This window comes from Prunus persica, chromosome G6 (genome assembly GCF_000346465.2).
Source record: "Prunus persica cultivar Lovell chromosome G6, Prunus_persica_NCBIv2, whole genome shotgun sequence".
Classification (NCBI taxonomy): Eukaryota; Viridiplantae; Streptophyta; class Magnoliopsida; order Rosales; family Rosaceae; genus Prunus; species Prunus persica.
This window is the reverse complement of record NC_034014.1, coordinates 25,967,218-25,993,365: the sequence shown is the minus strand read 5'-3', so window position 1 is coordinate 25,993,365 and position 26,148 is coordinate 25,967,218. Positions and strand designations below refer to the sequence as shown.

Here is a 26,148-nt window from a genome sequence, read left to right as displayed (position 1 = left end):
TCATGGCATGTCTATAGCTAAAAGGAAATGAGTCATCTCTTGGAATATACTCAATTGAACCTTGGGTTATTCTTCGCACCGTCTCTTCGCTTTTACAGCTAGAAGTTTGCATATAAAAAAAAGAAAAAAAAGAAAAAAAGAAGCTCCAATCCCTCTTTTGCAATGTGTTTTTACTCCATCGACGACAAGCGTTACCAAACAACTAAGCCAGGAGAGTGTTTTTATTATCTTTTTTTTTCCCCAAATAAAGGTACTTTTTCTTTTGTAAAATTTCTAAACTAGTGCAAAGTATATCAAAATTCAAACTTCTCTACATTAATGAAAGTAAAAAATTATGGAGGTCGCAATAAAGATACAAAAGAAAAAGAAGAAGAAAATTGAAATTGAAATGAAAAAAAGAAAAAAAAAGAAAAGGTGCCTCTGTTGCAGTTTGCAGTTGCACTCGGAAAGGACTTTCTCTGTTTAAAGCGGGCAGACCCTCGTCCCAACTCATTAACTCAATGGAAGGTTTCGTTCCTATTCTGCTCCCTCTGTAACTGCTGGTGAAGATCAGATAAAACCCAATAGGCGTCATCATTCTGCTCTTCTTCATATCCTAAAATTATACGTCTGCATTGTAAAGCATGTCCCTTTTTGCGTTTTTCATTTTTCAAGTTTAAAATAATTTCGAAATTCTCAAATTTCTGTTTAATGTGATTTCTGGGTTTTGTTTGGTATGCTCATTTCTCTAATATGGTTGCCGATCTTGGTGTTTTTCTAGGAAAAGAAATTAAGAAAGCTAGAGGTGTAGTGTGACGACATGGGAAGGCTGTTTGCGATCAGTCTTGAAGGAAACATCTACAGCTGCAAGCACTGCAAAACCCATCTTGCTCTTGTTGATCACATACTCTCTAAGGTCTGAAATCATCTGCCCCATAATTCAAATTTTTTTCTTTCAGTTTCACTGTTTATTGCATATGTAGTCCGCCTATACATTCATGAACTCTATGATGCATTGTTATGATATGATATGTAAAATTGTGTGGCAATTTTTTTATGTGAAATTTATTGGTGGTATGGCATTCAAAGAATTTAGTTTGTGTGGGTTTATTATGCTAAGTCCCAGTAACTGATAAGTCTGTCAATGAAAAGGAAGCAACTTAAGGGGCTCTGCCCATAAGATATTGAGGAAGTATTGTTCTGGGATAACCTGGATATACATCTTGTCTCATTGCGGTGAAATGGGACTTCAGATTTTTGTGGTTGTTTTGTTATGCCATAACACATAGCGATGGGTATGTTCAAACTACTTGAGGTTGGGAATCTCAAACATTGGGTTGTTTCTAGGTTTCTTCTCATATTTTTTTTGCAGGGCTTCTTTTCCAAATTAGGTTTATTGCTCGTCACAGTCAACATTTGCTGCATGTGAAATGGCCTATATGTTTGATGACTGGATTTGAAAAATGCTCAAGATTTAGAATCTTCATGAGTAAAACTATTATGATGATGCTCTAGGTTAAAACTATGCCTATCTAGAAACACGATGGTGGGATTACTTGCTGGAGAGAAGAATTCAGGATCTCTAATTCCTGCTAAATTCAGGTCCAAGAAATCTATTCTACACTTTTGCTGGGTTAATTGTTAATTCCGGCTGGAGGGTGAGATAGGATGTGGTGTCTCTGTTCTCTAAGGATCTAACTCTAGACCAAAATGTTGTCCCAGTTATTTGCATTATTGTTGGTTTGAACTTTGATCATATGGAGACTAAAGCGGTTCAGTTTGCTAGCTCTTTAAATATTGATTTCCCCACTTCAATGTCTCTTAGTCTGTTTAACTGTAATAACGCTTGAATATCTCTATAAAAGATATAATATCGCAATCTGAAACTTATTGTAGAAAGCTATATTTACGTGTCCTGATTATGTAGAGGCCCCAGGACTTTTCTCTTGTCCTGTCATGACTTTTCAAATGATATTTTTCCACTTCTTGCTTGATGCTTGTAAACGTTGTTCTCCTTTTCTTTTATGTCTATGTTTGATATCGGGAATGATTAGCAACATTCTAACCCTCTGATTTTGTTTTGTTCCAGTCGTTTCACTGCAGACATGGAAAGGCTTATCTTTTTCATAATGTGTAAGTGTCAGCTTGCATGCTTGTGTGTGTACTCATAAGGTCACGGGCATGTGAGTTTATATTGGTCTCACTTGCCCCAAAACTCTTAGTCATGCTATGTGCACATGCTGCTTCTTGGTCCACCAAGCTAATGGAATGAGTTGTATCTGCAATTGAAACATGGTCTGATGTAGGCTAGAGAATACATTCCCATTGATGAATTTTGAAAGCTTAACTTTTGAGGATGAAAAAGGGGGGAAAAAAAAAGAATACAGTGACAGTGTACGAATTCATCTTATGAATATTGTTCTCCCAGTTTTCACTAAATAACTTCCTGGCTATGTGATGGGTGATGTGGTTTATCTCAAATGCATTTTCATTCACTTGAATCCTACCAAGTGTGCATAACTCACATCAAATGCAGCTTGCACATGTGAATGCTGAATTGACCTTTTAATTTCCTCAATGTATGGCAGTGTTAATGTCACACTCGGAGAGAAAGAAGAGCGGATCATGATTACTGGATTACATACTGTTGCCGACATATTTTGTGTTTCATGTGGCTCAATGGTGGGGTGGAGATACGTAAGATCTTTTCCTCAAAACTATGTTTTTTGATATTTGCAGTACTTTCATCAATACGATCGCTGTATGGAACTGTTTTTTTGGCTATCAATTTTAGGAGGCTGCACAGGAGAAAAGCGAGAAGTACAAGGAAGGGAAATTTATCCTTGAGAGGTAAAACCAAACTAATGTCTTTGGTCGCTGCATTAAAATTTTTGGAGTGAATTTTCTTTTGTTGCTGAGCAGATTCCAGATTCTTGGTCCTGATGGAAGCAACTACTCGATAGCTTTGGAAGCTCAGATTGGTGGAAGCGATGCTGATGATGCTTGATTGATCAAAACATTCAGGAAATTGCACTTGGTTAAAATGTATATTCTTTGCTACCACGTGTTTCTTTATTGAGTCTTCACTTTTGGGTTAAATTTTTTCTTAATCGATGATGTAATCTAAGATCCTAGGTTCTTTCTATTGTCATCTTATGCAAATTGTTTAAGAACATGGTCATTTTTGAAGAGCAATAAAGTTGCTCATCAACTTCTTGAAAAGAAAGAAAATGTTGTGTACTTCCAATTTGCTATGGTTCTTGGCTGCTATCTTCCATTGACTCTTGAGATGGAGCCCTTTGGCATAGACAACATTATATGCTTAGATATGAAATCAAGTTTTCTAGGATTGCTGAAGATGTTCTTGTGTTTTTAAATGCATCATTTTTATCTCATGTCACTTGGGTTAAAAGTTCATTTCGAATTACATTTATTCAATGAAATGATTAAAAACATTTCGTGTCGAATGAATTACTTAGAAGTAGATGATTTTAGAATTACTTTAAATTATTTCATCAAATTTGCTCGACCAACACACTGTTACATCAAATCATTTGCTGGATAAAATGAATTTAGTGAACAAAATAAGGGGTCAACAAATTGAGATTAGTGGTAAATCTAAATACTGAAAATTGAAAATCGGAATTTTGAATATCTCCATTTATATAGCCATTAGCTGAGGGCCCCCCCAGTATATGAAAACTAGCTAATTCAAGCACTCGCGCCACAGCTTCTGTCGTCATCAACCTCCTCACTTTCACTTCGTCCGTCTCGCTACCAAACCAAAGCACCTTCATTCTGGTTTTGCTCTTTTCTTGTTCTGCAGAAACCCAAAAATGAAATCTTCGCTCAATTCCTCGCCACTTCCTTCAATACGTCGCCTCTCCTTCTTAAACCCTAAATTCCTCTCTTCACAAACCCAATTTCCTAAGCCCCATTTAGAATCATCATTATCGGAGAATCCCAATCCGAGTACCAATTCTTCCCAGTCAGTGACTTCAAAATCTGATTTTCCTGAGAAAGCCACTTCAAAAATTGAATTTCACGAAAACCTATTTGGACGAGACTCGGAACTAACACAAACCAAGGTGATAAGCACTCTTCTAAGCCACAGGAGTGAACCAAATTCGGCACTGAAGCACTTCATATGGGCTGAAAAAGAGCGAGGCTTTCTTAAAGGTGTCGATGCGTTTTGTGTGTTGCTTCACATTTTGACTGGCTTTGAAGAGACTCATGTGCGTGCCCAAATCTTGCTTAACCAGTACGCTTCCGGTGATTCAGGCCCTTCTCAGCAAGTATTTTTCGACCGCTTGGTAGACTGCGCTAAAAGGTTTGATTTTGAATTAGAATCTCGGGTTTTTAGCTACTTATTGAACAGTTATGTTAGAGCCAATCGAATCAAATATGCGATTGATTGCTTTGATAGAATGATAGAGCTTGAGTTGTATCCTTGTGTTACGTGTATGAATATTCTTTTAGTAGAATTGGTTAGGAGAAAAATGATTGTGAATGCACGGGAGTTGTATGATAAAATGGTTTTGAGAGGAATGGGAGGTGATCGTGCCACTCTGCGTGTGATGATGCATGCTTGCTTGAAAGAGGGGCAACCAAATAAGGCAGAGGAGTACTTTAGACAGGCGAGGGCAAGAGGGATAGAACTTGATGCAGCATCCCATGGTGTTGCTATTCAGGCTGTTTGTAGCAAACCCAATTTACGTTTGGCTCTGGAATTGTTGAAGGAAATGAGAGAAATGGGGTGGGTTCCTTCCGTGGGTACGTTTACTAGCGTCATCAAGGCTTGTGTGAAGCAAGGGAATATGGTTGAAGCCCTAAGGATTAAGGATGAAATGGTCAGTTGTGGGAACTCAATTAATTTGGTTGTTGCAACAAGCTTAATGAAGGGTTATTGTGTGCAAGGGAATTTGGAGAGTGCTTTGGATTTGTTCAATATAATTATAGAGGATGGACTTAGTCCAAAGAAGGTTATGTATGCAGTTCTTATAGAATACTGCTGTCATAATGGGAATATGGAAAAGGCTTATGAGCTTTACGTCCAGATGAAAAACATGGATATTTTGCCTGATGTCTTCATTGTAAATAATTTGGTACGTGGATTTTTGAAATATCGGTCACTGGAAGATGCGTGTAAGTTGTTTGATGAGGCAGTTGAGTGTAGCGTTGCTAATGTTTTTTTGTATAATAATATCTTATCATGGCTTTGTGGGGAAGGTAAAGTAAGTGAAGCTTGTAGTTTATGGGATAAGATGTTGTATAACGGTGTGGTACCTAATCTAGTATCCTACAACAGCATGATACATGGCTATTGCAGAATAGGGAATATGGAGCGTGCACACAATGTATTTTTGGAGTTGCTTGAAAGAGGTTTGAAACCTAATGTCTTCACTTATTCTATTTTGATAAAGGGCTATTTCAGGAAAGGTGATATAAAGCGTGCCCTTGATGTCTTTAACGATATGGTGGCTGCAAAGATAACCCCCACAGAATTCACAGTTAACATTGTCATTGATGGCTTGTGCAAAGCTGGTTGTACATCTGAGGCAAGTGATAGGCTAAATAAAATTGTTGAGAGGGGTTTCGTTCCTGGATGTATGAGTTACAATAATATTATAGATGGGTTTATCAAGGAGGGTGCCATGAATTCTGCACTGGCTGTATATAGAGAAATGCGTGAAGGTGGAGTCTCTCCAAATGTTGTCACTTACACCAGCTTTGTTAATGGGTTTTGCAAAAGCAATCAAATTGATCTTGCTTTGCAAATGTGGAATGATATGAAAAAGAAGGGTATTAAATTGGATGTTACTGCATATTGTGCCCTCATTGATGGGTTTTGCAAAAGGCGAGACATGGGAACTGCCCGTAAACTTTTCTCAGAATTCCTTGAAGTTGGTTTATCTCCAAGTACAGCTGTTTACAGTAGCATGATTTGGGGCTTCCAGAATTTAAATAACATGGAAGCGGCTCTTGACTTGCACAAGAAGATGATAAGTGAAGGTATTCCCTGTGATTTGAAAGCATACACTACCCTAATTGATGGCTTGCTGAAAAGGGGTGAGTTACAAGTTGCAACAGATCTCTACTCAGAGATGCTTCAGAAGAAAATTGTACCTGATATCAAGACATATACAGTTCTGATAAATGGCCTTTGTAACAAAGGACAGCTAGAGAATGCACGCAAGATCTTGGAAGACATGAATAAGAGGAGTATGACTCCTAGTGTTCATATTTATAGTACTTTGATTGCTGGGAACTTCAAGGAGGGGAATTTGCAAGAGGCTTTTAGGTTGCATGATGAGATGCTTGACAGAGGCCTTGTACCTGATGACATTACTTATGATATTCTTGTAAACGGAAAGTTCGAAGGAGCAAATGCTCTTGTTGGAACTTCATGTGCCTAGATATTTTTGGTTATTGTTTCAACATGCTTCAGGCCTTTGTTTGTTTCTGAGGTGAGAAATGTATTATCATCTGGACGATTGATTGTTGGAAGTCTTTCACATCTCCCTGGGAAAATATGTGCCAGATTTGACTTTTATCTTTAACATACCTCATAATTTTTTTTTCTCGTCATAAGAATCATAACCTACAATAAGGCATATCTGTATTGTGCAGCATGTCCCTTTTCAAGCACAGGGTGGTGAATTCAAATTTATGCTTCAGATTCAGATGTGAGGTGAGTTCTGAGGCGTTAGTGCATGCACTATGGTTTGGACATATGGGAGATAACACCTTTTGCTGATGCCCTTTCCGAAGGTGTTGTGGCATTGTTATAGATTTATTGGGGCAGGTGTGGTGTCTCTTGTCTGAGGAGGAGCTTTGTCAGTTCCCATTCATCAGCTGGTATTTTTGAGGTGAAAGGAACAATGTTCTGCATGGTCAGAATCCTCAGTGAACTTGCTATTCTTCTCCAGTGTGCCATGGATATTTAGGGTGACTGCTTTCATGCTTGCCATTCTCCCTCTCCCCCATATCCAGATCACATTGCCAGTGGAGAATCCCCACCCTTTGGGGTCATTAAACTGAACACCGATGCAGTGCCTCTTCGGGGTTGAGAGATGTTGGAGCAGTGGTTCTCCAACGGCGAGTTGATGGACGCTCTCCTTAAAAAAATTCAACTGAGTGTTTGGCTCTTGCGACAAAGTTGATGGCTATCCATGCAGGTTTCCAAAATAGTGAGCATTTTGTTTTTTTAGTCAGAAAAGAGGCCGATTGGCTTTAATCGTCTGTATCTGTAATCATCTTCCTGTAACTGTTGCCTGTTGTAGTTAATAAAAGTCCAAAGTTGCTTATAATAAAAAATGTATTGTTGCTGATCTTTTTTATTTTGTGTGGAATTTTATTGTCTGTGAATTGGAAGAACAAACAAAAACAATACAAGCAGAAGCAATTCATATTCGAAAAACCCCTCTCTCTCTGTGGTATTTTTGTGGTGCAAGAAAAATGGACAGAAACAATGCAATTATGGTAGTGATGTCTATCACTCTCAATTATTGTTCTTATTCCTGCAGCTAGAAATGCTTTATATTCTCAGAACTGTCACCGTCCTTGTCCTATTATCCCTTTGGCTGGCGTGGCACTGATTGCTCGGGCCATCATGATGACTTGACTTGAGGAAGAAGGGCAGAAACATGGGACTCAAACATGGAGCATGGCACATGGCCTACGTCTCACAAACTTCCACCCAACATACCATAAGCGATCCAAACATGTATTTCTACCGCATCCAAAATGTTGATTTTTATGTTTTCTAGATTTTCTGCATTGCAAGAACCTCTTTTGGGATTGTGTTCTTTCTCTTTGTATCTTGTATTTGCTATGTTTATCAACGAATTTTACAGTTTTACATTAAAAAGTTGGTTTTTATTTTTATTTTATTTTATAATACAAGCGATAATCGAAATACAATAGAGACGTTTCATTACCATCTAACGGGTATAATAACCCATTAAAAATAAAAAATTTACCAAATCCTTAGTGGCAATTAGGCAGTATTAAACAATCAGAAAACTTTTGAGGAAAAAGTATAATAAACAAAAACTTTGGGAGTAAATTTTAGCTGGATTAAAAGCTATGGGTCCTTTTCAGGTTGGGCTTTGTTTGGGCCATAGGTTATTGGCCAATCACAACAATCCTCAATCTAATTGGGGCCCACGGACCGCATTTTTTAGGCAAATACCAAAATTTAAACCACACGATTCACGAGGCAGGCCCACGCCATGCAGGACCCTTTTAAATTCGCCGACCAACAACAGCCGTCCGATGATGAGTAGATCATCTCGAGAAATCCAACAGCCCACGTTTAAATCTGGGCATCTTTTGAACGCCAAAGTTTGAATTAATTCCTGGGCGTTTCGAGACGAGGAGACGCTCCAGGCTTCCAACATGTGCCAAGGCGAATGGGAATGTTTCTCGCTCGCTTTAAATCTCGTTCGTAAAATGGGTCTGTTTTAGCACTTAATCACGAGATTGCCCCTCTTGTTTTCGTCATCAACTTCAAATCAAATTAATCTCTGAATAATTTTGGAGCTTCTTGTGCTTGTACTTCTTCCAAGCTACTTCATGGAAAATGGCGTGTGAATTTAAAGAATTGAAAATGTTATCTATAAGATTTCTGTCTTTGCAAGTAATATGTATTTTATGCAAGTTTCCAATCTTTTATTGGTTTTAGATGGTGTATGATTAACGCAAATATAGGGAGAAGCTTGAATTAATGCTTGTTTATCATCAATATTCAAAAGGGCATCAATTATTAGATAATCTAAAACATAGGTACGGTTGTTGAAGTTGTAGTTGAAATGTTGACATGAAACAATTGCAAATGAGAGTAATATTATTATATTAGATAATTTAACATATTATGCGGTAGATGATCGATTAATTTCTTTAACTAACACGAAAATTTTATTAAAAAAAATCTAAGATTTCAATAACCTAAACATAATTTCTTTTCCAAGTATCGAACTTCCCATGAAACTTCACATTTCACATGCATCGTGAATTCGTGTAATACAGCTTTATCTTCACATGTCTACAGTTTATGAGGACGACTAAAATGAAATCCCAAAAAAAATGATTAGGAGAAAGCCACGTCTCGCGCAAAATCAGAAGCAATGGCACTCTCGTGGTTATCTCCACATCTCAGCCCATCCACACCATCTTCATAAATATTCCACTAAAATATTAATTTCCTGATGCTTTGTTTTTGTTTCAAAAATCTGAATGCTTCCAAAACAGAGAAGGCGACTCACTGGCTATGTGATTCTTGTCAAGGCAATCACAAAATAATACAAAAATCAGCACCTGAACTTCAGCTGAAAAGAACTCACCTTGTCTCTCCCAAGCTCCTCAATTCCTCTCTTCTTCTTCTACTCTCTCTCTCCTGCAATCTTTGTGTTACTGAGCTACAGAGACGACCATGGAAGTGAGCGTGGAGTCGAGGGCACGAGAGCGAAGCTTCGGGAAGGTGGTGAATGTGAATGACAGAGATGAAGAGCTCGCTTTGTTTCTCGAGATGCGAAGGCGCGAGAAGGACAAGGAAAAAATAACCAACTTTCTCCTCATTCCTAACAAGAACGCTGATGAGCTCGATGCTATTGCTGCGCCTCTTGGTACGTCGTCGTTTGGGCTCTTATTGGTAGTTTCAAAAGTTTCGGTATTTGTTACTTTTTTTGCTTGTTTGGGCTGATATTGATGATGGGTTGTGCTTACTTTGTGCAGATTCTAATAACCGTGGAGGTTCAGAGGTTTCTAGGATTGTTGGACCTGTGGCGCCGCAGAGAAAGAGCCGAATGGATGAGTTTTTGAATTCGGAGAATGAGAAATCTGATTACGATTGGTGAGTAATAGTAAGTTCATGTCAAAGCTTAAAGCATTGATGATATGTTTGTTTATAACTGATTGAGTAATTTGACCGTCTGATTAGGATGAACCATCTAATAACTTGTAGAATTGATGAAAAAACTTGTTTGTAACAGATGGGTTGCTAAATCAGGGGGTGTTCTGTTTCTAAGGGACTGTTTTTAAGAAAAGTTGATTAAGCCTGAATAGAGCAGGATTTCTTGTTCATTTTGTGGACTTTTATTTCTCACTCTAATCTCTATGCTTTGGTCTGGATTCTGGAATAATGATAATGTCATCTCACTTGTGGTATCGTAATTGGTAATCTCTTCTAATATCCAGGCTTCTTACTCCCCCTGCTACCCCACTTTTTCCATCCTTGGATTCGGAAGCACTGAAAACTGCGATCAGTCAGACTGAGGTTCCTAATGACCGTGTATCCGGTCCGAAATCTAGGGTGAGAACTCTCGACTCGAGCCAACCTGAGTTCTTAATATTTATAGGCCTGGTTTAATTTTGTAATATGTATGTGCAGCATTCCTACATTCGACTCATTGATCTTAAAATGATGATCTTCTATCCATAAAATCATAACATTTCAATGACTTGAATCTTCCCTAGCTTTTATGCCTGCCTAGTTAGAACTGCAGGTGTTCTATTAATTGTTTTGGGATTTTTGGTTCTACTTATCAAGTCATGAGTTGCAAATTTATGTTGTCATGTTGTCAATAACTTGGGCTGCAGCTAGCAAACATCAAACCAGAACGTACTTCAAGGGGCAATATAGCATCTAAGCATCCAACATTGACATCTGGTCTGAATTCTTCCAGTATTGGTAACAGAAGGCCCTCATCAGCTGGAGGGCCAGCAGCTGCTCCTCGTAGATCTGCAACACCAACTGGACGGTCCTCATTACCTTCATCAACCAAGCCCTCAAGATCCTCCACCCCAAATTCACGAGCCACCTTGTCATCCGTTAAGCCTATGGCTTCTACAGTGAGGTCTTCAACTCCTTCTAGGTCCATTGCTCGTTCTTCTACACCAACTGCCAGACCTTCTGTACCAGCTTCCAAGTCAACATCAAGATCAGCAACACCAACCCATCGACCAAGTTCATCAATTGCACCTACCCTATCTGCTCCTCCTGGTCGATCTTCTTCAGCAACAAAGCCACGTCCCACAAGTTCAAAAAATCCCGTGCCATCACGTGGAAGTTCCCCAACAGTAAAACCTAGGCCTGTGAAATCATCTGAGATGCCTGGTTTCTCACTTGATGCTCCACCAAATTTAAGAACATCACTGCCACAAAGGCCGGCTTCAGCCTCTAGGGATCGGCCTGGAGCACCAAGTTTTAGGTCATCTTCGGTTATTGCTGGTAATTCTAATGGAAAACCAAGACAGCCATCACCTTCTAGTGGTCGGGCTTCATATGGTAGTGCCACTGCTAATGGGAACTCCCATCGAGTCATAAGCAGACCATCTTCCAATGACAGTGATGATGTAAACCCTGTACTTATTGGAACACAAATGGTTGAGAGAGTAGTAAACTCGAGGAAACTGGCACCACCTAAGCAATATGATCACCACACTACTCAGAACAATTCTGCTGGGAAGTCTCTGTCCTCTGAAAGCTCTGGCTTTGGAAGAAACCTTTCAAAGAAGTCCTTTGATATGGCTATGAGGCACATGGTATGCATCGCTTTCCTTCTTCAAGTGCACATTGTTCACTTAATGCGTAGCTAAGACCTTGTTCAGTGACCATAATGATATATGGGATAACATGCATAATGTTTGGCGTTCAGATCTTGCAATCCATTCAGTATTATCCAGCCTATGCTTGGTGTCCTTAACCAAACAACTTTGTTCTTCCGAAGCAATTTTTAATTTAATTATGAAATTTGCTTATGCAGGATATAAGGCGAAGCATGACAGGTAATCTACGGCCAGTTTTGACGAATGTTCCGGCTTCCTCTGTGTACAGCGTCAGAACGAGACCAGCAAAAAGCAAAACTACTAGTGCTACGGACTCTCCTCTTGCTACATGCAGCAATGCCAGCTCCGAACCAAGTGTCAGCAATATTCCTGTTAGTTTAGAGGGGTGTGAAATTGAAGATGTTGATCTTGGAAGTGAGGGAGGAAACTCCTCCCCTGCAAGCCACCAAGGTAGGTGACCACTCATAGTACCATCGACCCCGGATTATTGGTTTCGCATCCATCCTTGTTATTCTCCCATCATTATTATTTTACATGGGGGCCTACCTAGCACTATATTTAAGCCACAACTCATCCCCGAAAGGAGCTGATGGTAGAAGGCGCACTATAATACTGTAAATGTTAGAGAGTTTGTGAGTGCATGTTTATTCTGAACATCCTTGCTATGCTAGTCGAACAAAATATCAGGCGCCTTTGATGAACCACATTCTCTGTCATCAGTTAGGTTCTCATTAGCAATGATTTTGTATTGGATTTTTTATGAATGAAAGTTGAAGACCTCCTTCAGCATTTACAATTTGCTGCTCGTACTATGGAATTCAGTCTGATAGCATCTCTACATAGTCTTTGGGTAAATGAAACTTCAAAATATCAAAGATTACCCAATTTTGGGTTTCATTCTTCGTATTTTTATCATATTACACAGGACGTGCTATGTGGAGTTGCTTATGCATCTCAACAATAGATAACAAATTAAAAGTTCAAGGTGTTTAAAATGAAGATAATATTATTTGAGGTTCAGCAATTGAATGCTAGACATAGCAAATCAATTTGGATTCTGGAGATACAAACAAAAATACAAACCTTTGACAATCTAAACAGGTGTTTAACTATGTTCCACACAAATGGATGTCCCTGTCAAATGTCAACCTAATTTTCTTGTTATTCACCGACTGGTAAACGGTCACTGTTCTCTCTCATGTTCTAGTAATTCTTCCTCTTTGGACCGACTTTCTAATAAAGTAAAGAATCGGAAAAGTAGGATGAAGAAAACAATTTCGAAGTAAGAGAATGATTTGCCTTCAAATCTAGTAGCCAGTTTCCTGGCTTCAAAATTCAAACTTCCAACTCTCTCTTTTTGCTGCAGAGTTTAGAGACCACTGGTCCTAGAAAGAATGACATTGTTACATCTCTCTTTGAAATCTATGAATAAATAATATCACTTTGATGCTTTTGAGAATTTGCTCACACTTGTAGACGGCTGTCAATCATTATTTATATAAAACTCATAATGGAATTAATAACTTAATCTCCATTTTAAGATGTGGAGATTAATTCATTTTCCAACAAGCAATGATTAGGTAATTAATCTTTTTTATTTATGCGAGTGGGAAGTTAGGTGCAAAGAGAGTGAGGAACATATCCGTTCTAATTAACTTGACTAAGCTTATGTTTGCCATTAACTATTTAATTTTTAAAATAAAAATAGATGGGTTGTTGTGTTGCTATTATATAATATTCATAGCCCAGCAAAGAATAATAAAATAATGATTAGCCATATAATATAAATATAAGAATTACTTTTCTTTTATGAAAATCTTGGTTTCGGTAAGTTTGAAACCTCAGATGGGTCTGTGACTCCTTACCTACCAGAGCCAGAAAAGACATAAAGAATGGAGGATAAATGAGCAGATGAATCAACTTTGACTTTTAGCAATGTGAGCACTCGCATAAGTCTCTCCCGAAGGCATCTAAGCAGAGCCACAAACCCACTTGATTTTTACTCTGCTAAGCTATAATCTTTCGTTTTCTTGTATATTGGGTAATAAAATAATGGAAAGAAAAGAGGAAAACCAATGTCAGCATCAAAAAAGCGTCCTTGCCTTTCCACTTACTTCTGTTAATAGCACACTTTTGACCTCTTCCAATTAACATATTCTCACTAAAATTCACTAACCGAATTCTTATTTCTGAAACATTTGTTCATACGGAACATGGATTTTAAGCTTAACCATCTACTTTTCCACCTTCCATGCGCGTTCTCTGTGTCTAAGATATTTGGGTTTAGGTTTTTGTTTATAACCCAACAGGCCCAGAAAAGCATACAGGACTGTTCTGGCATTTTCTCTGTTGAAGAAACAATCCAATTTGAGGTCAGGGTTCTAGATTCCACTGTAGTCTCACTTTTTTATGTGAATTTGTTCCTGGTTTTTTTAAATTTTGTTTTATAGATCTGAATATTTTTTTGACTTTAGTTCTGTTTTTGCTCCTTTCTGTTTAGTGGATTACTGGGTTTTCGAGCTTGCTTTGGTGCCTGTGAGTACGGTTTAAGGTTTAAGAAGACATGTTGATAGGGGTTGAGGAAAGCTGAATTGCGAGTTGCAATGGTTTGTGGTTGCTTCGGCGGTGTGTTCAATAGGAGTAAAGAAGGGAATGCTTCCGGGTCGTCCGTCCAGGCACAAGGTAAGCAAATCACTATGACTTGGTTTTCTTAATAATTAATTACTAGCTGAACTCTTACATTGTAAAATAGTAAAGCGTAAAACGTACAATTTTTTGTGTCTTCCCTTTGTAGCATGGATTATCATTTGTAGTGTTCTGGTTCTTTATTAAATTTCAATATCAAATTCAGTTTATCAAATTCAGTTTTTTTTAAGTGGATGCAAATGGGTCATCTTAAATCTCTAGTTTGCACCTTTATACCATTTCAGTAGATCAGATAAACCGTTAAAATTCTGTGGGCAATGGGCGCAACGCTGCCAAAGTTCTGAGCTTGAAACATCTGTTTTTGTTGCATGTGAGAAGTGAGAATTCTCTCATCTAGCAGCAACACAAGCTTCCGTGGATGCAACATTCCTATCGTTCTTGTGTAACTTTTCGTGTTGTTGACCAGATGGTTCTGTCCAAGTTCGTTTTTCTTTCCTTGTGAAAGTCAGTAGGGAATTGGCAAGCTACAATGGAAAAGTTATCTTAGATTCGTGTATCTTTGCGTTTAATTTTCTGCAAGACCCCTTTTTATGTTTTTGCCTCCACCTCTTTGACCATCTATTCGAGTAATGATTTTAGAAATAATATGAACCTTATATGAAAGAACAAAAATTTCTTTAGGGATTATTGTGTTAGGCTAGGTTATGTTTTCCGATACATGCATGCCATTAGATATTTTCTTATGGTCATTAATGTTTCTGAACTGGATAAATTGATCTCACAAGGGTTTTTATGTCTGTATGGTAATTAGGGATTACCACCAGCAATGTAAGGCTCTTTTCTTATAATTCATTGAGATCAGCTACTAGGAATTTTCATCCATCAAGCAGGATAGGAGGAGGAGGTTATGGAGTTGTCTATAGGGTGAGATCAATGAAGCTTTTTATTTGTGTAGTAGGCTAATATGGAGCTAGCATAAGTAGCAAATCTTGGACCGTTAAGTCTCTTTGTAAGGCCAGCATTAAAAGACTCCAAGTGAAAGCTTTCTAAAGGTCCAAGATTGACTACTATACAAGCACCGCTTTCCTGTTTCTTTCTTACACTGCTATATCATTTATGATTGCAGGGAGTTCTAAGAGACGGTACCCAAGTTGCGATCAAGTGTCTTTCTGCAGAATCTAAACAAGGAGCAAATGAATTTTTGACAGAGATTAACGTGATATCAAGTATGCGACATCCAAACCTTGTTGAGCTCATTGGTTGCTGCGTGGAGGACAATCATCGAATATTGGTATATGAATATCTGGAGAACAACAGTCTTGCAAGTTCTTTGCTTGGTAATTATTACAATATTGAAGTTTTTTGTTGTCTAAGATTTCATTATCCAAAACTTTTGATTGAAATGACATATGACCCTGCTTTTCTTCCCTTTTATCTTATCCTCTTGGAAGTTTTTATCTCTTTTAAATGTTTGATTAAGTTTTTGGATTTGTTCAAAGATGTAATATTTCTCTTAAGGTAATGTTGCACCCTCTAATCTGTCAAATTTTCAGTGTATGCTAAAATGCAACAACTATTCTGACAGGTTCAAGAAGTAAATATGTTTTTCTAGATTGGCCAAAGAGAGCTGCGATTTGCCTTGGTACAGCTACTGGTCTTGCATTTCTTCATGAGGAAGCTGAGCAACATATTGTCCATAGAGATATCAAGGCTAGCAATATACTTCTTGATGCAAATTTCCATCCTAAAATTGGAGATTTTGGGCTGGCAAAACTTTTTCCAGATAACGTCACTCATCTTAGTACTAGAGTGGCGGGAACAGAGTAAGCTTGGATTCCCTTAAACATTTCATTAAAATACAGCCTAGGCTATGTAGTTGTTCAGAAGTTTGTTTCTAAATGTGGTGTCTTGGGGGGTTATCTCAATAAATCAAATCATCAATATTAAGTAATAACTTCACATTCAATTTGGTATCGAGGTTTATAAAGTGGTTGCTCTTAAGCTGCCTGAAATTCAGTCAATAATCTTGTAGTGTAGAGAAGAGGATATTCCAATAGCCATTAGCAACTGATATATTATGGATGTTCTTTCTTCCATTTTCTCTATCTATTTGCTCCTCTATGCACTAACAATAATGTTCTGTGTCTGCAGGGGATATCTGGCCCCAGAATATGCACTTTTGGGACAGCTTACAAAGAAAGCAGATGTGTACAGTTTCGGGGTGGTCTTGCTTGAGATAATCAGTGGCAGAAGTAGTAGCAAGGCAGCCTTTGGGGAGCAACTGCAGGTTCTGGTCGAATGGGTATGCTTTTCTAGTAAATTATCAGCCAAAAAAGTAAAGGTTCTTGGGTGAGGAGGGGTCTTTTCTAGATTGACAAAATATGTTTGGTTCAGTTTTCTTACTAGAACCACATAATTGTTGATGCAATTTTTTACAAGTGTTATATTTTGAGTCTCATAATTATTTATATGCTTCTGCAGACATGGAAACTAAGAGAAGAAAAAAGGCTGCTGGAAATTGTTGATCCAGAATTGACTGCATATTCAGAGGCTGAGGTCATGCGGTTCATTAAGGTTGCCCTGTTCTGTACTCAAGGAGCCGCGCAACAAAGACCAACAATGAAGCAAGTGGTGGAAATGCTTTCCAAAGAGGTCCACATAAATGAGAATGCCCTACTAGAGCCCCCAAAGCCAAGGGAGCAGGCATCCCGGAAGTTCGGCGGTCCCAGTTCGTCGGGTACATCATCGTCTCATTCAGGGAAACGCAAGCAATCATCGGCGAATCCCGACATAACTTCCACCCGCTCATTGATCTACGACGACACCGAAACACAAATGCTTCCTAGATGATCATTTCCAGGGTTTCATAATTATTTGCTCGAAGCCTGCAAAATTTGCAGCTTCTTGGCATCAAACAAAGGTTGTAGTACGCAAAGTGGTTGTTGATTTATTAAGTGAAAATAAAATGCATAGTAATTTGAAAGAAATGATCATACCATACATTTCATTAAAACAAAAATTATTATTGAAGTTCTAAATTATGATCAACTCTAGGATCATCATACAAAATCAACAATCTCTAATCACAATTAACTCTTTCTAAACAGCAGCTACAGCAGCTTCATTAATCACAATTGCTTGAGCATCTTGTTTGGGTTGAGCTGTTGGTTCTGGTTTGGGCTTCATATGCTGAGGGGGATTGTAATTAAGCTTCACAAGAATCTGACGCATTCTCGTGAGGTCGGTTGGCTTTCCAGGCTTTGACCCTTGAACCACAACCACGGAAGCCTTCTTCTCTTTGTCTTTGTCTCTCTTCTTCCCCCTCTTCTCTATCGCTGCCACCTCGCGAGGTATAAGCTCTGCGATTGCTTTCCAGTAATTTTTCTCAGCTTCTGCTTGAAATTTCTCTTGATTTTCCACAAACACCTTCTCGCTTTCTCTGTTCGACGCTTTCTTCTTCTCAACGCTGAGCTGACGCTTCCTGTAGAACTCCACCTTGTAAGCCTCTGCTTCTTCGATTATCCTCTGCAACTTCTCTTTCTCCTTCTTCTCCTTCTCCTCCAACTCAAGCACGTTTCGTCTGCGCATTCAGGAACACCTTTGATCAGTTTCAGCTCTTACATCACTATATCAATCAAAATTCAATAGAAACTGAGTCTACTCGCTCACCTCCACCACTCTTTCAGTGGGAAGCCCTCGTCCGGCTCCATCTCAGCCGGAGACGGCAACGACGGTCCGCCTTTGGAGAACATCGACGGCAGCGATTGAGTTCGCGGCACCGGATGAGAGCTGAACGCGTTGTCTCCGGCAAGGTACGGCTGGTTGGAGAAGATCGGCGACGAGTCGTTGACGGAGTCGGCGTCGAAGTTCGAGAACGAGTCGAATTGCTTGGACGCGAGCCGAGGATCGTAGCCCGTATACCCGTCGTCGTCGAACGGGCGGGTCGACCCGGATCCGAACGATGACATGTTTTTTTTTAATAATCTCTCTCTCTCTCCGACCGTGGTCCTCCGCGCACCACGTCCCAGTGAATCTCTCCAGGTCCTCGTTTCGTATCTTTAAAAGCGCGGGGAATAGCGTTACGCTGCTGCCAAGCGCAGTAGATGCGGGCACGTGCTGAGTTTCCATTGGTTCACTAGGATACGATGTTCTGAAGTGCCATAGAAGAGTGACACATGTGCTGGATTTGTTGCGTGTGAGAGCTCTGCTGATCTGAGCTTGGCGCCACATTTTGCTTTCCAGTCGACCAATCACCTAGAATGTTCGTCAAATGCGTGACTGTTTGTTTTTACGCAAGTAATGTTCCGGTGAGATCGGTCGCATTGGAGATCTATTCGTAATCACGCTGATTTTGATTGACAAGCGGTGCGCCGGATCCAAAATAATGGAATTTTCATGTGGGATGTTATTGGGTCTTGTAAGGCCCAATTTAGTCCAAGGGGCCCATTTTACGACCCACTTATTATATATATATATATTTATTTATTTTTAGGATACCCAATGAATTTTTTATATCTGATAGTCCAAATTACTAAGGATGATTTTTGTTGACCAAAACATAATCTTTTCCAGCCAATTATTGACCAAAATATTTAAACTAATATATTTATCTGTTTTAGGTTGGACTCTTTGTTGATTTCTTTTGTGTTTGAAATATAAAATTAAGTGTTTTTTTTACATATAAATTATATACTGAATTTCAAATCCAAAATGTTTTTAATTCTATCAAGTTCTTCTCTTATTTCCGTTAATTCGTTGCTTGACTCGTGATAAAATTTAATTATCTGTCCCGTAAAATTTAATTAAAATTTGTGCGTCTTGAGCCGAAAGATTCACACAAGTTCAATATCCTACCCATGATCCAACGGTCAATAGGCGGGGAACCAGAATCAATGGCCTTCCTCATATGACACGAGGACAAATTGTTACCCGCCAAGGGCAAGACACGCAATTGCTGAGCAACGGCAATAGGTTCCGTACCAAATGGATATTTTGGTAATTTCCGAAAAATAACTGACCCCTTGCGCATATAAATACATATGGAGTCTCATTGTTTGAAACCGTAGGCAGAGAGAGGGAGAGGAGAGAGAGAGAGAGAGAGAGAGAGAGCGAAGAGGTCTGAGAGTGAGAAGAGGAGGAGCAGAAAATAGAGAGCAAAACTGGAGAAATACTCCACAATTTTTCACAAAAAACCACCTGATTTCGTCAACATTTACGAATTGGCCCCAAACTTTTCCCGCTTTCGCTCTCAAATTGATCTAAATGAGCCGTTTAGGGTTTAAGTCCGTGGTCTTCCACGGCGACCTGTGTTTGGGAGAACTGGATGCTATTCCGGTGAAGGACCAGAAGTTCCAGTTCCCAAACAATGAGATTCGAATCAACCGCATATCGCAACAAAGTGAACGATGTCCTCCTCTCTCAATTCTCCAAACGATTTCGTCATTTTCGGTTCGATGCAAGCTCGAATCGACCTCCCCTGTTGAACAGCCCCATTTGATCAATCTTCACGCCTGCTGCTTCTACGAGTTCAAGGTCCCACTCAATTGCTCCGCTTTCCCATTTTTAGCCTTTTGTTTATTTAAATTTTTATAGTTTGAGTTTTCCGTTTGGTTCCCAAGAAAATGTACCGCCAGCATAGAAAAACAATCCGAAGTTTCGTGGTATTCATTGATTTTCTAAACGCGTAGTTAACTGGGATAGTAAAGCTAGCTCAGTTAATATCTTAATTGAGGAAGAATATGATCTAGGTTTTCTTTTTTATTTTCTCGCTAATCAAGAGGAGTGTAATAATGCGGTGATTTGATTTTTTTATGCAGACTGCGGTTGTAGTGGTTGGTGGTGAAGAGATTCACTTGGTGGCAATGCCGAGTAAGCAGAAGAAGTTTCCATGCTTTTGGTGCTATGCGGTTCCTGTAGGTCTGTACAGTGCTTCACTACGAATGCTGAATCTAAGGTGTCTCTCAATTGTGTTTGATCTCGACGAGACGCTGATTGTTGCCAACACCATGAAGTCTTTTGATGATAGAATTGAGGCCTTACGAAGCTGGATTGCACGCGAGAGTGACATGGTGAGAATAGCTGGAATGTCTGCTGAAATGAAGCGGTACATGGACGATCGGTGGCTGTTGAAGCAGTACATAGATAATGATTGTGTGGTGGATAATGGAAAGGTGTACAAGGTTCAACAGGAGGATGTTCCTCCGCTGTCTGATAACCACGAGAAAATTGTTCGGCCTATCATTAGATTGCCAGATAAGAACATTGTGCTCACTCGCATCAATCCCGAGGTTTGGAAGATCTTCTATTCATTCTTGTTAGTTTATTTATGTTTCGGTTGGTTTCCTTTTTGGATTGGTAAGTGGAGAAGTTTAGAATGACGGAATGCATTTCATTATACAAAATGCTCACTACTGAAGACAAAAATGTTGCAATGGGGTTAAGATGGATTCAATAGCTTGATTACATTTTCTGTAACAATTCGTCCATTAGCTTTCATAACTAGTACTTGTGAAGACCAACCCAATCAAAAAGATATGAAAAGAACGTAGTTTGTCCTTAAGCAGAGACAGTTCGGGTGCATGTTGCTGTTGCATAATGTTGTTTGCACAACTAAGTATTGCGTTTTTGCATTTGGGTGGGCAGCTTAGGTTTTCTGAACATCTGCAGTGTATTTAACAACATTTGTTTGGCCGATTGTCAATCATTTGAGGCATGCATTAATTTTTACTGAGTGTTCTTTATTCTGCCTTCTTTGCAAAATTCATTGTCATTTGGATTAGTCAGGAACTTGTACAGTATTGGACTAATTATCTTCTTACAACAATATAGAATGATGGATAAGTAGCTGCATTTTATGAGATATATTTGATTCCATTGATTCCAGTGTGCAGAAGGGTACGATATAATATCACGTTTTAATGCAGATTCGTGATACCAGCGTGCTTGTGAGGTTACGACCTGCGTGGGAAGATTTGAGAAGTTATTTAACTGCAAAAGGACGCAAGCGGTTTGAAGTTTATGTCTGTACCATGGCTGAAAGGGATTATGCCTTAGAAATGTGGAGGCTTCTTGATCCAGAGTCACACCTAATAGGTTCAAAGCAACTTCTGGACCGTGTTGTTTGTGTCAAAACAGGTAAGCATCCAAACATGATGGTAACTAACAGTAAGAAATTGAAGTTTCCGGTGATGGTATAACCAGTAGAAGCTGTTGCTTAAATAGTTGCTTTAGCACATCGGTTCTAACCCTCATGGTTCTGGACTTATCAGGCTCCAGGAAATCTTTACTCAATGTCTTTCAACATGGAGTGTGCCATCCAAAGATGGCAATGGTAATTGATGACCGTTCAAAGGTTTGGGAAGATAAGGATCAACCTCGAGTTCATGTAGTTCCAGCATTCACTCCTTATTATGCTCCTCAAGCAGAGGTGCTAAATCTGTCTTCCTAAGATTTGTCTTAACGAAAGCTTGTTTTTGTTTTCATAAGATTCTTAGTTTGACAAGTTCCTTTTCTTTTCCTTACCTTTTATTTTACAGACAGCAAGTCCCGTTCCCGTCCTCTGTGTTGCAAGAAATGTTGCATGCAATGTCAGAGGTTGTTTTTTCAAGTAAGATAGGTTAATGCTATGTGGTTAATTTAATAATAAGTTCAGTGGGAATTGTCTTTGTAATTGATTTTCTCCTTTGCAATGCCATTGTTTCCAGAGAGTTTGATGAGATTTTACTGCGAAGAATCTCTGAAGTTTTTTATGAAGATGAGGTGGTAAATTTACCTCCTGCACCTGATGTGAGCAATTACTTGATGTCTGAGGTATGTGAATTAAAAATATTCGATTTTTATATTAATTGAATGAAACTTTGTTTCCATGTCTATTCTTTTATGGTGTCGTCCCGATGTTTTGAATTACAGGATGCTGGTTTGGCAACCAATGGAAATGTTAATGCTCCTGTTAGTGAAGGAATGAATGGCGGTGAAGTTGCAAGGAGAATAAACCAATCTGTAAGCTTTTCCTCTGTATGGCTTCTGTTATCTTTCATCTGATGTCAGAAAATGAGTGCAGGGGAAACATTTTGTGTCTTTAAATTAGAGAATTGGCATGTTGTGTGCATGTGTCATGATGATAATTTATCGTTCATATTTTGAACAATTATATTTTTCAGGATGACAAGTTTGGTACAGACTCAGTGGCTCATTCTCTGAAAAATCACGCTGAGGCAAGATCTGACAACTCTCCGGCACCTGTTGCAATTCTTCCCAATGTCGTTGGTGCAGCATCTTCAAGGCCAGTCATGCCTTCTCAGAGTATGAGCTTCATCCCAAGATATTGGTTTTGAAAGTATTTCGTGGTGTTATACTGCCTAGCTTTTATACTAAGTTATCTCCAATTATGCCTCAGAACCTGGTTTGCTTGGACCTCCTGTTAGACGAGACAGCTTTTCTGATCGTGACTATGAAATGAAGAGAGGACTCCTTGGTACAAATCCTGGTCTAGATATGAGAAATCAAACCTCTGCTGAACTCCCGCATCTATCTAGGGTACCTGCACAAATGCCAGCATCCTCAATACATGCACAAGGGGGATGGTTGGTGGATGACGATAACAATAGAGGACCTCCGAGTAATCGACCTTCTGGGTTTGTTCAACCGCCTGACATCATAAAATCTGAAAAGCTAGTTCACCAGAATCCTTTTAATCCTGCTACACCAAGTTCTACTCCCAGTGGTCCGAGTAATCGACCTTCTGGGTTTGTTCAACCGCCTGACATCATAAAATCTGAAAAGCTAGTTCACCAGAATCCTTTTAGTCCTGCTACACCAAGTTCTACTCCCAGTGGTTTGCTCTCACACAAATCTGATGTGAAAAGGGAAGAGGTATGTTCAGAATTCTTTGAAATTCATTTTAGAATCACTCGCTGGTTTTGACAATCTTAATTAAGGTGTTAATAAGCACTCTGAAAATGTCTCGGTGGTCAAAATCTCTCTATTTGCAGGTATGCTCTGGACAAGATTTACAAAAACAAAATCTTCCTCCTCCAAGTCAGCTATCAGGTAAGTTAATTTATCACATGGTACAAGAGCTTGTACACACAAGAATCGGGCATCTTCTTTTGATGACTCTACCTTTGGTTTTTTTGTGCAGAGGCTGGTGCATCCCAGAATCAGGCATCTTCTTTTAATAGAGAATCTCATTTAGAATCTGCAAAAGTGAACCTCCTGCCGTCCCCTTTATCTATTGGAGTGCTGCAGGAAATTGGACGAAGATGCAGCTCAAAGGTAGAATTAGCTTGAGTTTTATACCCTCTCTCTCTCTCTCTCTCTCTCTCTCTCTCTCTCTCTCTCTAATTTTTCCTAATGGAGTTTATGATGTTGTGGCCTGTTGCCCAGGTTGAGTTCAGGTCTGTTGTAAGCACCAGTAATGATTTGCAGTTCTCTGTTGAGGTCAGTGAACTTCCCTTCTATACACCATGTATATTCATTTGTATTTTGGCAATTTTTTCTACTTGTTAACTTCACAGCTGTTGTACTGTCTTTTGAAGGATGTATGCTTAGCTTTTACGAAGATTTTGGTAAAATGATTAAATTATCACCAACAGATGCTTTGAACTTAAAATTGTCTTAAAGGGTGGTGCGTCTGAATATAGGCTGACCCTAATTTTCAATTATCTCTTTCTTTAGCAGAACAAATCAATAATAGGCTGGCAGCGAAAAAAAAAAAAGTTCATTTTCTTGGTTTGGTGGAATGAATAGAGCAAACATGGAAATTATTTGAAACTCCATATCTTAATTTTTTTGTTTATACATTTTTCATTTGTCTTCTCTATTTCGAGGAACTATCTTGTATCAATACTAGACTCTAACATGCTCATTGTTAACCTTTGTTTCTAAAGGTTCTCTTCACTGGAGAGAAGATTGGTTTTGGAATGGGTAGGACGAGGAAGGACGCTCAACAACAGGCTGCTGAGAATGCTCTTCACAGCTTGGCTGGTAACATTATTCTTTGACCAAAATTATATGTTTCCCTGCAATTTTCTGAGATGCTTTCATTTGTATTTGTTAGTGGTTTGAAATATGATAGCCAAACAAATATAAAGAAAAATTATGTGCTGAACGGAATTGCAGATAAATATGTAGCGTATCTCGCACCTCGTTCTGGAGCTGTGGACAGAGATATTGATAAAGTCTCGGTCGGGAATGAAAATGGATTTGTATTGGACATCGTCGGTCCTGAATTGACTGAGCTGCTAATGGAAGATGGAATGCCTAAAGAAAGCACTTCTGAGGTGGGGATTTTTGATCATGCTTTCAGTAGTTGATTTGATTTTCTATGTTCAAAAACATAGGTGATGCTTGGATAAAGGGTATGTGGGCAAGACATTTCCAGATGAGGGGCAGTGGTTTTTTACAAGGAAAACCACTCCTATTTTTGAAATTTGCATCTCACGAAGATGTGATGGCTAAAACACTGAAAGCGGAGTGAGCTGGCTTCATGTGTGCTACTGCTGCCTTAGAGGCTCCATTAATTCCTGTTTTGAAAGGTACGGGCTTGGTTGTCAGTCCCTCATTTCTACCCATTATCCAAGTATTCCTATGTACTTGATTTAGCTATGTTCTTTTCTTAACCTGTAAGAATAATAATTATTCAGTACCTTCCAATTGGATAAGCATACTAATTAGGGTTTATCTTTACCTCCCTACCTTTTTTTTTTCCCACTGTATTGCTTCTAGTTGACTTTTAAACTTCTCACAGATTCCCTTTTCTTCCCGATATATATTCTGGATCTAACTTGAGCAATGCGGTGAAACTCTCTTTTTTCTTCCTGTGAGAGTGAAGCTTCTGAACCATGAATCGCTCCTTTCTTTTTCTGGAATAGTATAGCTCCATCTAATTCGTGAACATAATAACCTTTGTGTTGAATATCCTGATTAAAACCCATGTGTTCAATACCAATATACAGGCTGCTGAAGTTGAACCTGGAAGTACTTATATTACGGTGAGTCAGCAAGTTCAAAAGCGTGCAAGTTCTCCAAGGTAACATGGTACTTTCTTTTTACCCTTTTTGAATCGAGCCTTATCCAAAAAACCATGTGGAATTTTGAAGGGTTCTTGGTTGGATCGAAAAAATCTGGCCAACTCATGTTTTATGTAAAACTTCGGCTCCTTTCTTCTTTTTTGTTTGTTTTTAGATGTCTTCTTATGTATCTGTATGATTGGTGAATAGTACAAAATCATGATTTTAATTCATATGGCACCTGTCTTGAATAATAAAAGGCTTTATGAGTTCAATGTTTCTAAATCGTGAATATGTCAGTTTTCCACGTTCTTATTTTAGTTACCATCTATCTGCAGATTGCTACAGTCTCTTCCAAATAAACGATTAAAGGAAGAAATATTGCATGGCTCACAAAGTTTATCATCTTCACGGCCGCAGAAGAATGTACCTTCAGACAAACCTTGACACTAAAGTTGTATTAATCAAGGCTTCCACTAGTGCATTCTTCCCCCTCCATTGAGAAATGAAACGATGGTCTCGGCGAGGTCTAGTGGCTCCATCTCTCCCCAGCATCCAGATTTTGTAACTAGTCAGTAGTTTTGGGAAACCAAAGGAACGAAAAAGGAAAAGGAGATGGGTCGGCATTTACGGCAATGGATATTACCAAGGTGAATATGTGTAATTTTGTCGGTGGAAAGGTGGGCTATTTTTTTGTCATCTTGCCCCATCTTTTCTCGCGTACATAATGGAAAACTGAGGTTGGAGATGTTTATATCTCTGATTCATCAGGTCATCTTGGCTTTCACATGAATATATAGTTATATGCTTTTTAACCCTTTGAACTTTAGCGTAAATTAGAATGAATACAAGGGTTTCTGCATGGAAAGTGAAATTTGAGACCGTCTTGTTCCGGAAACAAAGTTAGTTCAGATTCAAATATCATAATCTGTCCATCCTTGCTTCA

The 26,148-nt window shown here is 38.9% G+C and overlaps 6 protein-coding genes across 13 annotated transcripts; 5 read left to right on the top strand and 1 right to left on the bottom strand.

Moving 5' to 3' along the window:
* LOC18773779 (protein yippee-like) lies at positions 408–3,226 on the top strand. 4 transcript variants are annotated; one of them, XM_020566003.1, is made up of 6 exons: positions 408–507; positions 761–895; positions 2,069–2,112; positions 2,568–2,676; positions 2,774–2,829; positions 2,902–3,226. In XM_020566003.1, exons 2-6 carry the CDS (start codon positions 800–802, stop codon positions 2,984–2,986), a joined length of 390 nt encoding a protein of 129 aa, XP_020421592.1. In that variant the 5' UTR covers positions 408–507; positions 761–799; the 3' UTR covers positions 2,987–3,226. The 4 variants fall into 4 exon arrangements, with proteins under 4 accessions (XP_020421592.1, XP_007207494.1, XP_020421590.1 ...); XM_007207432.2 differs by having other exon boundaries at positions 421–616; XM_020566001.1 differs by having other exon boundaries at positions 421–621.
* On the top strand, positions 3,645–7,319 carry LOC18774301 (pentatricopeptide repeat-containing protein At3g54980, mitochondrial). Its single transcript, XM_007206802.2, has 2 exons — positions 3,645–6,446; positions 6,610–7,319. The coding sequence occupies exon 1, from the start codon at positions 3,816–3,818 to the stop codon at positions 6,393–6,395; it is 2,580 nt and encodes an 859-aa protein (XP_007206864.2). The 5' UTR covers positions 3,645–3,815; the 3' UTR covers positions 6,396–6,446; positions 6,610–7,319.
* LOC18773146 (serine/arginine repetitive matrix protein 2) lies at positions 9,108–12,352 on the top strand. The gene is made up of 5 exons (XM_007208393.2): positions 9,108–9,605; positions 9,715–9,832; positions 10,177–10,291; positions 10,579–11,523; positions 11,745–12,352. The coding sequence occupies exons 1-5, from the start codon at positions 9,413–9,415 to the stop codon at positions 12,003–12,005; spliced, it is 1,632 nt and encodes a 543-aa protein (XP_007208455.1). The 5' UTR covers positions 9,108–9,412; the 3' UTR covers positions 12,006–12,352.
* Positions 13,587–17,180, top strand: LOC18772698 (putative serine/threonine-protein kinase). Of its 2 annotated transcripts, XM_007206168.2 has the most exons (7): positions 13,587–13,919; positions 14,048–14,229; positions 15,005–15,117; positions 15,320–15,530; positions 15,779–16,016; positions 16,345–16,495; positions 16,675–17,180. In XM_007206168.2, the coding sequence occupies exons 2-7, from the start codon at positions 14,151–14,153 to the stop codon at positions 17,041–17,043; spliced, it is 1,161 nt and encodes a 386-aa protein (XP_007206230.1). In that variant the 5' UTR covers positions 13,587–13,919; positions 14,048–14,150; the 3' UTR covers positions 17,044–17,180. The 2 variants fall into 2 exon arrangements, with proteins under 2 accessions (XP_007206230.1, XP_020422021.1); XM_020566432.1 differs by lacking the exon at positions 15,005–15,117.
* Positions 17,187–18,234, bottom strand: LOC18771947 (clathrin light chain 2). Its single transcript, XM_007205684.2, has 2 exons — positions 17,863–18,234; positions 17,187–17,773 (listed from the first exon to the last, which is right to left on the bottom strand). The coding sequence occupies exons 1-2, from the start codon at positions 18,159–18,161 to the stop codon at positions 17,293–17,295; spliced, it is 780 nt and encodes a 259-aa protein (XP_007205746.1). The 5' UTR covers positions 18,162–18,234; the 3' UTR covers positions 17,187–17,292.
* Positions 19,276–26,076, top strand: LOC18772338 (RNA polymerase II C-terminal domain phosphatase-like 2). 4 transcript variants are annotated; one of them, XM_020567185.1, is made up of 17 exons: positions 19,276–19,725; positions 20,010–20,480; positions 21,117–21,327; positions 21,462–21,619; positions 21,729–21,799; positions 21,897–22,002; positions 22,102–22,191; positions 22,353–22,494; positions 22,589–22,826; positions 22,938–23,064; positions 23,184–23,241; positions 23,333–23,466; positions 23,578–23,631; positions 24,081–24,177; positions 24,313–24,473; positions 25,149–25,222; positions 25,541–26,076. In XM_020567185.1, exons 1-17 carry the CDS (start codon positions 19,456–19,458, stop codon positions 25,647–25,649), a joined length of 2,571 nt encoding a protein of 856 aa, XP_020422774.1. In that variant the 5' UTR covers positions 19,276–19,455; the 3' UTR covers positions 25,650–26,076. The 4 variants fall into 4 exon arrangements, 3 of the variants coding, with proteins under 3 accessions (XP_020422774.1, XP_020422773.1, XP_007204939.1); XR_002272309.1 differs by having other exon boundaries at positions 22,589–23,064; positions 24,313–24,728; XM_020567184.1 differs by having other exon boundaries at positions 22,589–23,064; positions 25,149–25,230; positions 25,541–25,633.

Coding starts and splice junctions, on each gene's coding strand:
- LOC18773779 (XM_020566003.1), top strand. CDS start 800: ATGGGAAGGCTGTTTGCGATCAGTCTTGAAGGAAACATCTACAGCTGC. Junction 2,113..2,567: donor GCTTATCTTTTTCATAATGT/GTAAGTGTCAGC, acceptor AATGTATGGCAG/TGTTAATGTCACACTCGGAG. Junction 2,677..2,773: donor CAATGGTGGGGTGGAGATAC/GTAAGATCTTTT, acceptor TATCAATTTTAG/GAGGCTGCACAGGAGAAAAG.
- LOC18773146 (XM_007208393.2), top strand. CDS start 9,413: ATGGAAGTGAGCGTGGAGTCGAGGGCACGAGAGCGAAGCTTCGGGAAG. Junction 9,833..10,176: donor GAGAAATCTGATTACGATTG/GTGAGTAATAGT, acceptor TCTAATATCCAG/GCTTCTTACTCCCCCTGCTA. Junction 10,292..10,578: donor TATCCGGTCCGAAATCTAGG/GTGAGAACTCTC, acceptor CTTGGGCTGCAG/CTAGCAAACATCAAACCAGA.
- LOC18771947 (XM_007205684.2), bottom strand. CDS start 18,161: ATGTCATCGTTCGGATCCGGGTCGACCCGCCCGTTCGACGACGACGGG. Junction 17,774..17,862: donor CCACTGAAAGAGTGGTGGAG/GTGAGCGAGTAG, acceptor CTGAATGCGCAG/ACGAAACGTGCTTGAGTTGG.
- LOC18772698 (XM_007206168.2), top strand. CDS start 14,151: ATGGTTTGTGGTTGCTTCGGCGGTGTGTTCAATAGGAGTAAAGAAGGG. Junction 14,230..15,004: donor GTCGTCCGTCCAGGCACAAG/GTAAGCAAATCA, acceptor TATGGTAATTAG/GGATTACCACCAGCAATGTA. Junction 15,118..15,319: donor GTTATGGAGTTGTCTATAGG/GTGAGATCAATG, acceptor TTATGATTGCAG/GGAGTTCTAAGAGACGGTAC.
- LOC18774301 (XM_007206802.2), top strand. CDS start 3,816: ATGAAATCTTCGCTCAATTCCTCGCCACTTCCTTCAATACGTCGCCTC.
- LOC18772338 (XM_007204877.2), top strand. CDS start 19,456: ATGAGCCGTTTAGGGTTTAAGTCCGTGGTCTTCCACGGCGACCTGTGT. Junction 22,495..22,588: donor GCCAGTCATGCCTTCTCAGA/GTATGAGCTTCA, acceptor ATTATGCCTCAG/AACCTGGTTTGCTTGGACCT. Junction 23,065..23,183: donor CTGATGTGAAAAGGGAAGAG/GTATGTTCAGAA, acceptor CTCTATTTGCAG/GTATGCTCTGGACAAGATTT.